Here is a 14,557-nt window from a genome sequence, read left to right as displayed (position 1 = left end):
AACTCATGGTAAACTGATCCAAACTAGACTGCAAAAAATACGACTTCAGTAACCTTTAAAACTTTAACCTTAGACTGTCTACTGTAGACCTCACCCCATTCCTAAGAGGTCTGTAAGGGACGTGCATAAGCGCACCAGCGTGCCTACCATCCCTGTCCTAATGTTTTCTTTTATTCGTATCCTTTTCATGTATTTATAATTATGTTTACACTTGTCATAAAATACATCTTGATGAAATAAAATAAATTTAATAAATTTAATAAATAAATAAATAAATAAATAAATAAATAAATAAATAAATAAATAAATAAATAAATATTGGATTCAAAGAAGCATATAGCCAAGGAAAAAGGCTTTGTCCTAATTCTAGGCGCAGTCTAAGTTTAACAGAGGATACTTGTGGAGTGTTGCTCGATCTATGTTTTGTGATAAATCACAATGTGGGTGTTTTTTGCTTTGTTTTGGTTTTTTGACATAGCATAACATGTGTGAGTAATCTTGGGAGAGATTATATGCCCTCCCCCAAATGGCTAATCAGTCTATTAATAGAAGCTAAAAAGGAAGAAGGAAAATAAGCCAGCAAGTCATTGGTGGCCTCCAAGAGTGGCTTTGGTTTTGTCCAACAAACCAACATTAAAGGAACTCCTAGGTTAATGTGATTTGCAACTGAAGCCTTGATAGTATTATTGAGGATAACTGGCATGGAGTTTTCCCACTTCAGTGTTAAGGATACCCATAAAGATCTGATCCCAAATTCAAGCTGCTGAACTGGTTTTCAGAAAAGAGGAAAAAAATTGAAAAAAAAAATGTGATCTTCTCCATACTGCATTTAGTTTAGCTGGGAAGAAGAACTTCTGAACTTTATTTGAAGAGTTAGGCAATTTCCCCCCCCCCCCCCAGAGATGTATTTACATTTTCCTCATTGTTACATAATCAGCACACCAAGCTTGTTACCACAATGCAGTAAAGTCATCAGGGAGAATGGAATCAAATTGTATCTGGCTCTTGTGATTTCCCATACCTTTTTTTAGATTTAAATGTTAGCCAAGCAACAACAATAAAACATAATGCAAAATTTTGCAGCATTGAAAACAGTAAAGTTTGCTACCAAATCACTGGTTCAATTCTGGGGAAGAAATGTGACATAGGGACTGTGGGTTACTCACCTCTGATTTTTTTTAAAAAGACTGGAAAATGTGGGTGTAATTACCTAGCAATGAAGAAAAGAGAGTTTGCTGTCTTCTGTAGAAAACACATGGAAGCAGTTAGAATACAGGTAGTCTTTGACTTGAAATCACAATGGAGGCCAAAATTTCTGTTGCAAAGCAGAGCTGTGGAGTCGGGAGATAAATGTTCCGACTCCGACTCTGACTCCGACTCCTCAGTTTTTTGTACTTCCGACTCCGACTCCGACTCCGACTCCCCGACTCCGACTCCTCTGTATTAATATGCGAATGTATTTTATACATTCCTTGAAGGAAAGAAAGGCAACATACATGTCATTACCACAGGACTACTGGCTGGGAAGCCAACAGTCTACTGTATTGAACAGTTTAAGCAAAAGACAAACACAATGAAAACAACAAAGTTTTATTAATTTTTTTTTATTAATTTAATTAATCAAGTTGCTGGATAGTAGCAGCAGGCATAAACATCAGGAACAGGAACTTTACCAGTTCAAAAATACAAACCACATTATTTGGTTGTTTTAGAACAAAAACAAAGCTTATCTATATGAACCAAAAACAAAATCTGTAAAACCTAGAAATGGTTTATATTAATCTTGAAATGTAGTTATAGGCTTAGCAAATGCAAATCAATTCAATGTAGAGTTCTAAGGAAGAGAATTGCCTCTGCCAGATCCTCTTTCATAGAGGCTCTTAAGTCAGACTTTATTATTTTTAGGGCTGAAAATAATCTTTCGACACTGACTTGGGTGGGTGGCATTGCAGTAACTATTCTGGCCACATCACTAACGATCTCTGGATAAACAAGGATGGCTTCTTCAACAGTAAGTTTTGATGAGCGATCATACAGCAGTTTTTCCAATGGTTTACAGCTTCAGTCTTGAACTATTGACCCTCCATTCCCTTCACTTATGCAAGTGTCTCTAGTCCTGCAAAAAACATATTTACTTAATCCCTTATCAGTGAGAGGCTAGGTTACCCATGGGCGCTGCGTTCCCTGTAACAGCAGAACACAACACTATGGAAAGTATAAGTATTGCCACTCCTAATTGTGCGTTGCGTGCCTTATAGTGAAGCACATGAAAAGCATGCTTCTTCACGGTCACTTAACGTGTTCATTTTGCGGTTACGTGAGGCACTGCATGCATTGGTCTTTATTCTTACAGTAGAGAAGTCATTAATTATAACTTTTTGTGAATTGGGACATTTAAACTTGCTTTTTTTAAAATTCCAATCTAAATTTAGTAGGAGTCGGAGTCGGAGTCGGTGCATTGTTTGCCGACTCCGACTCCGACTCCAGGTACCCAAAATTTCCTCCGACTCCGACTCCTCGACTCCGACTCCGACTCCGACTCCACAGCACTGTTGCAAAGCAAGACAGTTGTTAACTGAATTTTGCTCCATTTTACGGCCTTCCGCATTGATTTTGCTTGTTAGAAGGCCGGAAAAAGTGATCACCTCGGGAAACTGCAACTGTCATAAATGTGAGTCAGTTCCCAAGCGTCTGAATTTTGATCATGTGACCATGGGAATGCTGCAATGGTTGTAAGTGTGAAAATATGGTCATAAGTAACTTTTTTCAGAGCCATTGTAAGTTCAAATGGCCACTAAATGAACTGTTGTAAGTTGAAGACTATCTGCAAATGTATGTCCATCTAGCTCAGGAATATCAAACTCAAGGCTCGCGAGCTGAATCCGGTCCACAAGATGTTTAAATCTGGCCCACGGGGCTGTCCTGGAAATAGCAAAGGACTGGCCCATGGTGCCCCTTGCAGACAAAACAGGGCACGGGCGTGCAAGGCCCCCCTGCACCCTGTTTTGGCCAGTAAAGTGCTGCAGGAGGATGTCCAGGCCAAAAACAGGGCGCAGAGGAGGTCGCGCAGCCCCTCTGCACCCCATTTTGGCTGGCAAAGTGCTGCAGGTATCCATCCCATCTCCTCCCCCCCCCCATCCAGCCTGTGGAGGAGAACTACAATGCTGATCTGGCCCTCGAAGAAATCCAGTTTGACACGCCTGATCTAGCTAATAACTTGCTGTTCAACTAGTAACTTCTTTTACCCTGCAGGGCAGAGAGGGCATTTATATCTGAAAGGACCTTTCATGGACTATGAATGTTAACATGCTTGTGAATAAGGCACAGAAGAGGCTGTACTTCCTGAGAATGTTCAGGAAGATAAATCTATCTCAGCATCTACTTCTGTCCTACTATCACAGCACCATTGAGAGTGTCCTGACATACGGCATTCTTGCATGGTATAGCGTACAAAAAAGCTCTACAGAGAATCATTAAAACTGCCCAGAATATCATCGGGCTCCAGCTACCAGCCCTCTTCGAATTTCGCTGTTTGAGGAAGTTGCATAACATTCTCAGAGACTCTTCCCATCCTGCTTACAATCTTTTTGGACTGTTGCCTTCTGGCAGAAGATATAGAACAATTAAAACTTGGACCACAAGTTTTCTGAATAGTTTTTATCCCAGAGCTATAATTGCATTAAACAATGAACTAATGGGCCACCATCAGTGAGCTGTTGGACAGCATTACTTGGTCTGTTGTGTGGATGTTTGGGTGGTTTAGGGGTGGGGAATTTGTGGTGGGTGGGAGTGTGTTTGGGGATTGTTATGTGTGTTGGACCTGGTCTTTGGATGTTAAGTGAATTTCATTTTATGGGTATACTGTGTATACACGTACAATGACAATAAAGTTATTATTATTATTGTGTCACAAAATCCAGAGTATAGCAGTCAACTTTTCTAATTATCACATTTTATGAAAAAGCGTAAACATCCATGAACTGCAACTCACTTCATCGATTCCATATGTTTATAGTTTTAAATATTTTCATAGTTGGAAATAGTACTACCAGGCTCCTTGATTTTTAATTTCTTTTACAATATGCTTTACAGAGACGCACAGACTTTCTCCAGCTTATGCTTGATGCTCGGATCCCAACCACTGACATCGTCATGGAGCAGTCAGACAGAGTCAGTCAAGATGATTTCCCTGAAGCTCTGCCCAAAAAGCAGCAGATGTGGTTGAGTGATGACGAGATAGCTGGACAAGCCACCTTGTTCCTAATTGCTGGCTATGAAACCAGCAACAGCACACTTTCCTTTGGCACTTACCTGCTGGCTACCAACCCCCAATGCCAGGAGAAGCTGTTGCAAGAGGTAGATGACTTCTTTTCAAAACATGTAAGTAGGCATCCTGACCGCCATTCTCATTTTAGACAATGGGTGAGTGGTGAAAGAGAGAGAGAGAGAGATTTAAATTTTTAAAGAAAATTTTAAGGGGACCCGGGAGGAAGGGAGGGGGCTGTGAAAGTGGACCTGGGGGGGTCCAGATAGCTACTGAGCGGGGCGATAGGCTGATTGGCTGCAGCAGAGGGGTCAGGAAAGAAAATTTATCCGGGGAGCAGGGGGATAACAAGAAGGGCAATGCAATTGAAATAATGAGTGGGAGGGGCAGGTATGACGGGCGCAGGGGACCATATCATGTGTCGGGGGTGCGCATACGCTGCTTACGAGCAATTGCGCACTCCGGTCCCCAATGCGCGACTCGTGGCCTGTGTTGTGCAGAGTCTCAGGCCCAGGGTCCACAGCTGATGTTGTGTAATGCCAGGTCAGTTGTTAATAAAGCCCCCCTCATCTGTGATCTTATATTGGAGGGGGGTGCGGACCTGGCAGGTATTACGGAGACCTGGTTGGGCCAAGGGGGGGGTCCCCCTCGTTGAAATGTGCCCACCAGGTTTCCGTGCATTTCATCAGCCAAGGGCCCAGGGGAGGGGTGGGGGGAGTGGCGGTGATTATTAGGGAGAGTCTTTGTCCGAGGGAGACCACTGTTCCTCAGATAGCCGGATGTGAGTCCCTTTTTGTGAAGTGAGGCCGTAGGGTGCAGATGGGTTTGCTGACTGCGTACCTGGCTCCCTGCCACGTGGCAGCGACCCTACCCGAGCTACTCGACGTCATCGCCGGGGTGGCGGTGGATACCCCCAGACTTATTGTCATGGGGGATTTCAACCTTCCATCCGCGGGTGAGGCGTCAGAGGTGGTTCGGGAGTTCATGGCTTCCATGACGGCCATGGACCTGACCCAGTTAGTTCAAGGCCCCACTCACATAGGAGGACACACTCTAGACTTGATTTTCATCTCTGGTCAGTGGTTGAATGATCTTGGTAGAGGGGACTTAGACATTAAACCCTTGTCATGGACAGATCATTCGCTCCTTCACTTGGACTTTCCTACCGCTTCCCCCTGCTGCAGGGAGATGGAACCGACCAAATGGTTCCATCCCAGGCGCCTGATGGATCCAGAAAGGTTCCTGACGGAGCTTGGGCCGTTTCCTGAGACTCTGACACACGACTCGACTGAAGAGCTGGTGCCGCCTGGGAGAGTGCGGCCGCCGGAGCTTTGGATCGTGTCGTGCCTTTGCGGCCTCTGACCCGATGCCGATCTCAATTGGCTCCTTGGTTCTCTGAGGAGCTGAGAGAGATGAAGCATCAGAAAAGACGCTTAGAGAGCATTTGGAGGATTAGTCATTCTGATTCCGACCAGACACAGGTGAGGTCTTATATCAAGACCTACCTAGTGGCGATAAAAGCGGTGAAATCTAACCATTTTTCCGCTCTTATCGCATCTGCAGAGAACCGCCCAGCCGCCCTGTTTAGGGTGACCCACTCCCTTCTTCGGGGGGGAGTGTGGGAGGATACCTTGCAGGGTCGATCTGAGGATTTTATGCAATTCCTGCACGATAAAGTTGCTCGGATTCGGGAAGGCTTGGACTCCGACTGGGTGAGTCTGGGGGAGGGGACGAGGGTAGGTCTTGAGAATATTACCTGGGAGGAGTTTGATCCTGTGGCTCCCGAGGATGTGGACAGGGTTCTGGGTAGGATTAGTGCCGCCACATGTTTATTGGACCCGTGTCCCTCCTGGTTGGTACTGGCCTCCCGGGAGGGTACACGAGGCTGGTTCCAGGGGATTATAACTGCTTCTCTGAGTGAGGGTGCCTTTCCTGCCGCCTTGAAAGAGGCGGTGGTGAAGCCCCTCCTCAAGAAGCCTTCCCTGGACCCGGCTGAATTAGCTAACTACCGTCCGGTCTCCAACCTTTGTTTTGTGGCGAAGGTTGTTGAGAGTGTGGTGGCACGACAACTGCCCAGGCATCTGGATGAAGCTATCTATCTAGACCCGTACCAGTCGGGCTTCAGGCAGGGGCACAGCACAGAAACGGCATTGGTCGCGTTGGTGGATGATCTCTGGAGGGCTCGGGACAGGGGTTGCTCCTCTGTCCTAGTCCTATTAGATCTCTCAGCGGCTTTTGATACCATTGACCATGGTATCATGCTGCAGCGGTTGAGAGGGTTAGGAATAGGGGGCACCGTTCTGCGGTGGTTCTCCTCCTTCCTCTCCAGCCGCTCGCAGTTCATGTTGGCAGGGGGGCAGAGGTCAACCTCGAGGCGTCTCGCATGGGGAGTGCCACAGGGGTTGGTCCTCTCGCCTCTTCTGTTCAACATTTATGTGAAGCCGCTGGGTGAGATCATCCGTGGTTTTGGGGTGAAGTGTCATCTGTACACTGATGATACTCAGCTGTACATCTTCACCCCAGACCACCCCAACGATGCCCTTGATGTGATGTCTCGCTGCCTGGAGGCCGTGCGGGTCTGGATGGGGAGGAACAGGCTCAGACTCAACCCATCCAAGACCGAGTGGCTGTGGCTGCCGGCGTCCCGATATAGTCAGCAGGTGCCATCGCTGACTATTGGGGGTGAATCTTTGCCCCCCACAGAGAGGGCTCGCAATCTGGGTGTCCTCCTGGACACACGGCTGTCTTTAGAAGAGCATATGACGGCCGTGGCCAGGGGGGCCTTTTATCAGGTTCGCCTGATCCGCCAGTTGCAGCCCTTTCTGGACCGGGACGCCTTGCGCACGGTCACTCATGCCCTTGTCACCTCCCGGCTGGACTATTGTAATGCTCTCTACATGGGGCTCCCCTTGAAGAGCACTTGGAGGCTCCAACTGGTCCAGAATGCGGCCGCGCGGGTGGTTATGGGCGCAACTCGTTGTGCCCGCGTGACACCCCTCCTGTGCGAGCTGCACTGGCTCCCAGTGGTCTTCCGGGTGCGATTCAAGGTGTTGGTTACCACCTTTAAAGCGCTCCATGGCATAGGACCCGGGTACCTTCGAGACCGTCTTCTGCCACCAATAGCCTCCCACCGACCAGTCCGTTCCCACAGAGAGGGTTTCCTCAGGGTGCCATCAGCCAAGTTATGTCGGCTGGCGACACCCAGGGGGAGGACCTTCTCTGTGGGAGCCCCAGTCCTGTGGAATGAACTGCCCCCGGAAATACGTAAGATCTCCGACCTCCGGGTGTTTCGCTGCGCACTGAAGATCCTGTTGTTCCGCCAGGCAGGGCTATCAACATAATAATTTTAAATTGGGGTATTTTAATTTTTGGGGTTTTAAATCGGCCAAATGTATTTAATTATTTTAATTTTTAATCATTGTTGTGTCCTGTGTTTTAAATTGGCTGTACACCGCCCTGAGTCCTTCGGGAGAAGGGCGGTATAGAAATAAAATTATTATTATTATTATTATTATTATTATTATTATTATTATTATTATTATTATTATTATTATTATTATTATTCCCTTGATAAAGTGAGACAAACAGGATGGTTTAAAATGTGTGTTACATTTGTCCTGCATGACGAACAAAATGCATATTTCAGTCAAAATCAAGCCATCTTGATGAGGGCAAATTCATGCCCCATCTGTGATCTTTATTGTGAACAAAGCAATACAGACGGATAAGTTCCAGATGGAGGGTCAGTGCAATTTATCTCTGTGAATGGAGAAGATGCTTTATAATATTTTCACAGGCCAGAAGTGTCTGTCAGTGCATGCATTCTGTTGCAAATGCATAAACACTGTTCCATTGATCTGTTTGCTCTATCAACTGGCTAGGAGCACTTCTCCATACTTTTAGACAAAAAACCTTCTCAGTTCTTTTAATGGATTCCAAATATTAAACTTGGGAGTCTTTTGCATCAGTGTACATTCTGCCAGTGAACTGAAATACATAATCTGGCCCTGAATTTTCAGTTTTTCCCAGATTTCCGAGATTTACTTATTTACTTATTGCTATTTTAAGGGGTCGTAGGATTCTGGCTGTCATTTCCAACACCCCTTTTGTGTCAGAAATGACAGCCAAAATCCTCCAACTCCTAGGAATAGCAATAGCTCACACACCCACAGCCACACTCTGCCAGGAATTATCCAGAACCAAAGACAAGATACTGAAGTATGAAAGAAACAATGTAATTTACAAAATCAACTGTAACAATTGCAACCAATTCTACATGGGACAAACATCACATCAGTTAAAAACCAGGATCCACGAACACCAGCTGGCAGTCAAACACCACGATCCCAAATCCTTAATCTCTCAACACCAAACAGCACCAGTTCGATTGGAGCAACACAAAAATCATCAGCCACGGTACCACCCGCCATGCTCGTGAGTTCACCGTAGCCTGGCACTCCACAAGCAATCCATCAATAGACACATTGACCTACAACCATCCTATAAACACCTCAGAATCCAAATCAACTGCACAGTCAACCAGAGATAGCACCAACCTTCAACCAACCCACACAACTCCCCCCCCCACCAGCAGTTCATCTCCCAAGGACCCTGACCTGATGTAACCTATCACAAGACCTGTCACAAGACTCTCACTGATGACTTATACATGACCCATCATAAGACCCATCACAAGACCCTCACCTGACACACCCACACCTGAAGCTATAAACAGAAGCTTCTTATAAACACTTATAAACAAAAAGAACACTGACATCCCCTAACTCAGGGGTGAAATCCAGCAGGTTCTGACAGGTTCTGGAGAACCGGTAGCAGAAATTTTGAGCAGTTCGGAGAACCGGTAGCGGAAATTTTGAGTAGTTTGGAGAACCGGCAAATACCACCTCTGGCTGGCCTCTGGGGTGGGAATGAAGATTTTGCAATATCCTTCCCCTGGAGTAGGGTGGGAATCAGAGGTGGGTTTCAGCAGGTTCTGACTAGTTCTGGAGAACTGGTAGCAGAAATTTTGAGTAATTCAGAGAACCGGTTGTAAAAATTCTGACTGGCCCCGCCCCCATCTATTCTCTGCCTCCCAAGTCCCAGCTGATTGGGAGGAAATGGGGATTTTGCAATAACCTTCCCCTGGAGTGGAGTGGGAATGGAGATTTTACAGTATCCTTCCCCTGCCACACCCACCAAGCCACACCCACAGAACCATAGTAAAAAAAAATTGAATTTCACCACTGCCCCTAACTCCACTGAAGATGTTATCTAGCCTGGTAGTGAAATGTTCGAAAACCAACCCACAAGTTCACCCATATCCTATACTTGAGCTACAGATATTTGCCACTCTTGCAAGTCATTTCTAATATCATAAAAGGAGGAAAAAAATACCCAATGCTTTACTTTATTGACTATCCATTAACCCATATCAGGTATAATGTATAAAATACAGAACTATAATAAGACCATGTGTTACAAAAAGATAGAACTAAAAGGAAATGCAAATCAAATTTCTATATTATCCCTACAATTTAACCCCCATCATATCCACATATGTAGTTCTGTACTATTTGATTCAGATAAAGGGCCATGTTATATGCAATATTTGGGAGCAAAAGATTTAAAAGGGATTTGATTGTAATTAAATGTAAAGGCAAAGGAAATAACCATTTCTTTTATTGTCCCAAAGATGCTTTTTCAAGAGGCAACTGGACTTCCTTTGTTTTTCCTTGAAGTCGTTTCACTTCTCATCCAAGAAGAACTTGGATGAGAAGTGAAACCTCTTCAAGGAAAAACAAAAGAAAATCTAGTTGCCTCTTGAAAAAGCACCTTTGGGACAACCATGACCAGGATGACTGAGAATCTCCATAGACTTTTCTTTTGTTCTCGCCTCACCATCTTTTCTAACTTCAATCCATCAGTTTTTGAAGTATGACATGTAGCATTCTATCCAACAATTCAGAAACTCTTGATTCCCAAAAGTTGTACACTTTCGTCTACGTCAGTGACCATGACTGGTGGAATATATAGTCTTCCTTCCTTCACTGAACTTGTTACTGTCTTATATTGTCTGAACTTGTTACTGCAATATAAAAAATATATTGCAAGGCTTTTTCCCTACCCCTACATCAGTGATACAGTGGCCAAATTCACACATAATGGTAAGCCATGATTTCATGTTACATGGACCAGCAGAGAGACCACACTCAAGCATCCTCTCCCTCAGAATATAGTCTGTTTCACTGTAAATTTGATACCATAGCAATTATAGCCCCCAGATATATCTCTGGAAGGTAAAAATGTTTTCCTTCCATGGAGTTTATAGACAACAATGAAAAATAAAGATTCTTGTGGATCGTCCCCCCTATTCTAATACTTTATATTTTAGGTTATTATTCAGTGAACCATTTAGCAACAAAAACAGCTTTCTCCTGACTATTAAAAGAAACTGAATGTCATACTTACAGAGATGATCTTGTCAAGGAACCACCCAGGAATGATTGCATGTATTTAGTGACATCCATGTAGTCTCAAAGCACTTTACACCCAGAACTACAGAAGCTACAATTTCTTGAATCAATATGCTGCTGAAAAGGCTGCATGTATCAGGAGGGACTGCAGTGTAAACAGAAGTTGGTAGAAGAGTTCCAGAGGTGAAAGAAACTATTGTGCATACACAGGCACAGAACAAAAGCAAGTGCAGGAAATAGATATAATTTGCCTGTCCAAAAACAAAACCACCAAAGTACTTTGATTTTTTTATATATGTTCTACACTTTAGAGCCGTGATGGCGAACCTATGGCGCATGTGCCAGAGGTGGCACGCAGAGCGCTCTCTGCTGGCATGCACACTGTCGCCCCAGGTCAGATCTCCATGGCATTTCTTTCGTGAGCTTCTGTTTCCCTGCAAATGATGAAACAGAAGCTCCTGAAAGAAAAAGATCTTGCCGCGCTGCCAGTGTTGGGATGCTGTGCCTCCCGCCGGCCAGATGGTCTTCAGGTCTCTGCTGCACATGCATGCATGTCCGTGCGTGGGCATGTTTGTGCATGTCCGTGCATACACGTGCACACCAGGGGTGAAATCCAGCAGGTTCTGACAGGTTCTGGAGAACCGGTAGCAGAAATTTTGAGTAGTTCAGAAAACTGGCAAATGCCACCTCTGGCTGGCCCCAGAGTGGGATGGGAATGGAGATTTTGCAATATCCTTCCCCCAGGAATGGGGTGGGATGGGAATGGAGATTTTGCAGTATCCTTTCCCTGCCACGCCCACCAAGCCACCCCCACCAAGCCACGCCTACAGAACCGGTAGTAAAAAAAATTGAATTTCACCACCTTTCAATGTGGGCATGCGCATGCATGCAGTTTGGGCAATCACTGCTTTAGAGCCTATGTTGCAAGGAAAGGGTTTTTTTTATAAAAATAAAATAAAACAAAACAAAATCACGAATTCTTTCCTCGGGAAGGCAAGTGCCAATCTCCTTTTTTTATTTTTATTTTTTTGAAAGATCATTGTTTATAAAGCAAGATTTAATATTTGCTTGAATCAATGGGAAGATTGTCAAATTTCTGTAGTTCCTCTCATCAGATCAAAACAATGGAAGTATACTCTGCCTGTCAAGATGAAGGGTAAAGCCTCAAAGATGGGTTTTGACTGACAGATATTTCTTTTATTCCCTTCCCTTTTACTTACATAGCTACACACCTGCCATTGTTTTTGCTCTTTTCAGTGCTACTCAGCACACCCACTTAAAGTCTAGAAAATAAAGGGCATATGTAAATTTAGTTTAGCATTCAAGAAGATGAAACTTTATTAGAGAGGATATTGAATCATGAATAGGGTTTCTAAAATACATTCCAGCCAAATCCTGTGTCCATGCTGTTTAATGGCATTTTACAAGTTCAAAAAACACACACCATATTTTTGTATATAACTTAAGATTCCTGTCCTATCAATGAATCTTTGAGAATTGTGCACTGGATTTTAATTTTAACGCTTTCTCAGTTTTCAAAGCTGTGTGTGAAATGAGATATTTTAAGGTATATTTTATAATAGTATTGTTGTTGTTTTTTTTAGCCATAAGATTCTTTTGCTCCAAATTGTCAACTTTCTAATGATGTAGAAATGCTTTAGTCGTTTTAGGGGAATTCAAAATCTTTTGAAGATTTTGCTTTGAAGGAGAGAGTTATAAACAGATATACAGATAAACATATTCCTAGTAAATAGGATATTTCATATTATAAGTCAGGCAAAGGAGATTTCATACTAGTGACTTAGGCATCGTAATTATTACAATGATTGATCAGGTTAAATTGTTTTATGGATATATATCGACAGTAAACACTGAATATTGTATGTTTTTTCTGGAGTACAGTGCAATTTCATATTTCTGTAAAGTCATTCCAGAATTAAATTTGAAGGGCTGGAAATCTTTAGAAGATAAATGCTCAATCTGAACATTAGTTATTTTACACTTAAGAATAGGTCTCTTTAGTTTCTCCAAGTACTATTAATCACTGTATTCCTTAGGGATCTACAGAAGTCTGTGGTCAAGGGAATGTAGACAGTCTATAAGCATCAGTTATTCTGAAATGACATTTTTCCAGATTGGCAAAACCTCAACCTGTTGCAGCAGCTGTTTTCCTTGCAAAGCTATTTGTAAGTGTTAGAAACTTAGAAAAATGGTTGTTGCCTCTTTAAGCAGTGGCCTTATTTATATTTTATTATGTGATTGCTATATAGACCACATCACCTGAACTGCAATTGTAGGAGATTTACAGAGTACAGATGATTGGAATTAAAACAAGAACAAGGAAGAAAAATCAAACTAATAACAATAACTTTGCCAAAACCCCATCCCTTGGAAACAAAAAAGCCTATTTATACACTATAAAAAGTATAATCATAAGCCAGTGTGCTGAAAAAGCCAGTTAAAGAGAAGAAGGAAGGAAGTTGGTATATTTTACCAAGCCATAACTATCTAAATTCAAACATGTTAAATCAAGACCAAACAAGCCACATAATAAATCATGAACCAGCCCTGTGTGTTACAGAGGTAAATGACCGAATACAGCATGGGTAAGGAGAGAAAGTTTATTCTATCACCTAATCCCCCCTTCCCCACCCTAAATTATGCACATTCTATTTACAAAGTCTGAATACCAATGAGAATGCTTGTCTAATTTATTAAGAAATACTAAATCCCTAGAAGCGTTCACTAATGGAATTAGGCAACAATTTAATGTTGCTGTAGCTTAAAAAATGTTCCAGATTGTGTGAGTATATAGTTATAAGTATATAGTCAAGAATGGAATTTTTCCTCCAGGTATGTACATAAATTAGGGTAGCATTAATGGGAATCAAGAGTCCATTTATTTGTCAATAATTGTGCAAAGTGAAAGCTGAAATACCAGTTGCCGAAAGCATGGAAACTCATTTGTATGTAATGGTTATATAAAGCAGAACCTTCAGTGAAGTGAAGTGAAACTTTGTTTGGCTTTGCATTTCTTGGTTTCGCCTACTTTCTGCAGCTGACCATACTGCTAGACTGAATTAGCGCATTTTCTATTTATTGATTCATGCACTAGCTGAATGCAGTAGCTGATTGATGTTAATATTAAATATTAAAATTTCATGTCGTCTCTAACCCCTTTTTGTAAGTTCTACAGCAAAAAGTGGTGACAAAAACAAATAATTTTCCCTCTTCTAAAGGCAACCTATGTCCCAAACCCATTCCCACCTAATTCCCAACCCTTGAAAATACAGGATTCCCAACCTCAGAAGTTTGAAATATCATGCCTTTTGGCTCTTCCCCACCCTTCCCAAAATCACACACTCACTCTCTCCTTCCAAAAAAGGACTCCAACCATCAAGTTACATATTTGTAATATACCCAATTTAACCTGATTAGGCTGGAACTGCTTTGCCATGGGCCTTATAAATAGTAATAAATATTTTCATTTGAAACTACTTGAAACTAAAAGTCTGTAGAGATTCTCAGCCATCCAGGTCATGGTTGTCCCAAAGGTGCTTTTTTTCAGGAGGCAACAGGACTTTCTTGTTTTTTGTTTTGAAGACATTTTGCTTCTCATCCAAGAAGCTTCTTCAGCTCTGACAGAATAATGAAATCCCACTATCCTGCAGACTTAGTGAATAGTTTGACAGTGTTGAGGGAATTATTTGTTTAGCAGAGTGATGGCGTTCGGGAAAAAACTGTTCTTGTGTCTAGTTGTCTTGGTGCAGTGCTTTATAACGTAGTTTTGAGGGTAGGAATTGAAACAATTTATGTCCAG

The 14,557-nt window shown here is 42.9% G+C and overlaps 1 protein-coding gene across 1 annotated transcript in view; it reads left to right on the top strand.

The window, feature by feature from the left end:
• TBXAS1 (thromboxane A synthase 1) overlaps positions 1 to 14,557 on the top strand; it is a 265,207-nt gene that overhangs the window by 190,217 nt on the left and 60,433 nt on the right. Inside the window, exon 9 of the mRNA XM_070948077.1 lies at positions 4,093 to 4,380. Within this exon, the coding sequence (XP_070804178.1) occupies positions 4,093 to 4,380 (288 nt within the window). The remainder of the gene's footprint in view (positions 1 to 4,092; positions 4,381 to 14,557) is intronic.

This window comes from Pituophis catenifer, unplaced genomic scaffold, assembly GCF_029215685.1.
Source record: "Pituophis catenifer annectens isolate HBS135680 unplaced genomic scaffold, rPitCat1.0.hap2 SCAF_7, whole genome shotgun sequence".
NCBI classification, from domain to species: Eukaryota; Metazoa; Chordata; class Lepidosauria; order Squamata; family Colubridae; genus Pituophis; species Pituophis catenifer.
Note: the sequence above shows the minus strand (reverse complement) of the source record. Positions and strands in the feature narration are given on the sequence as shown.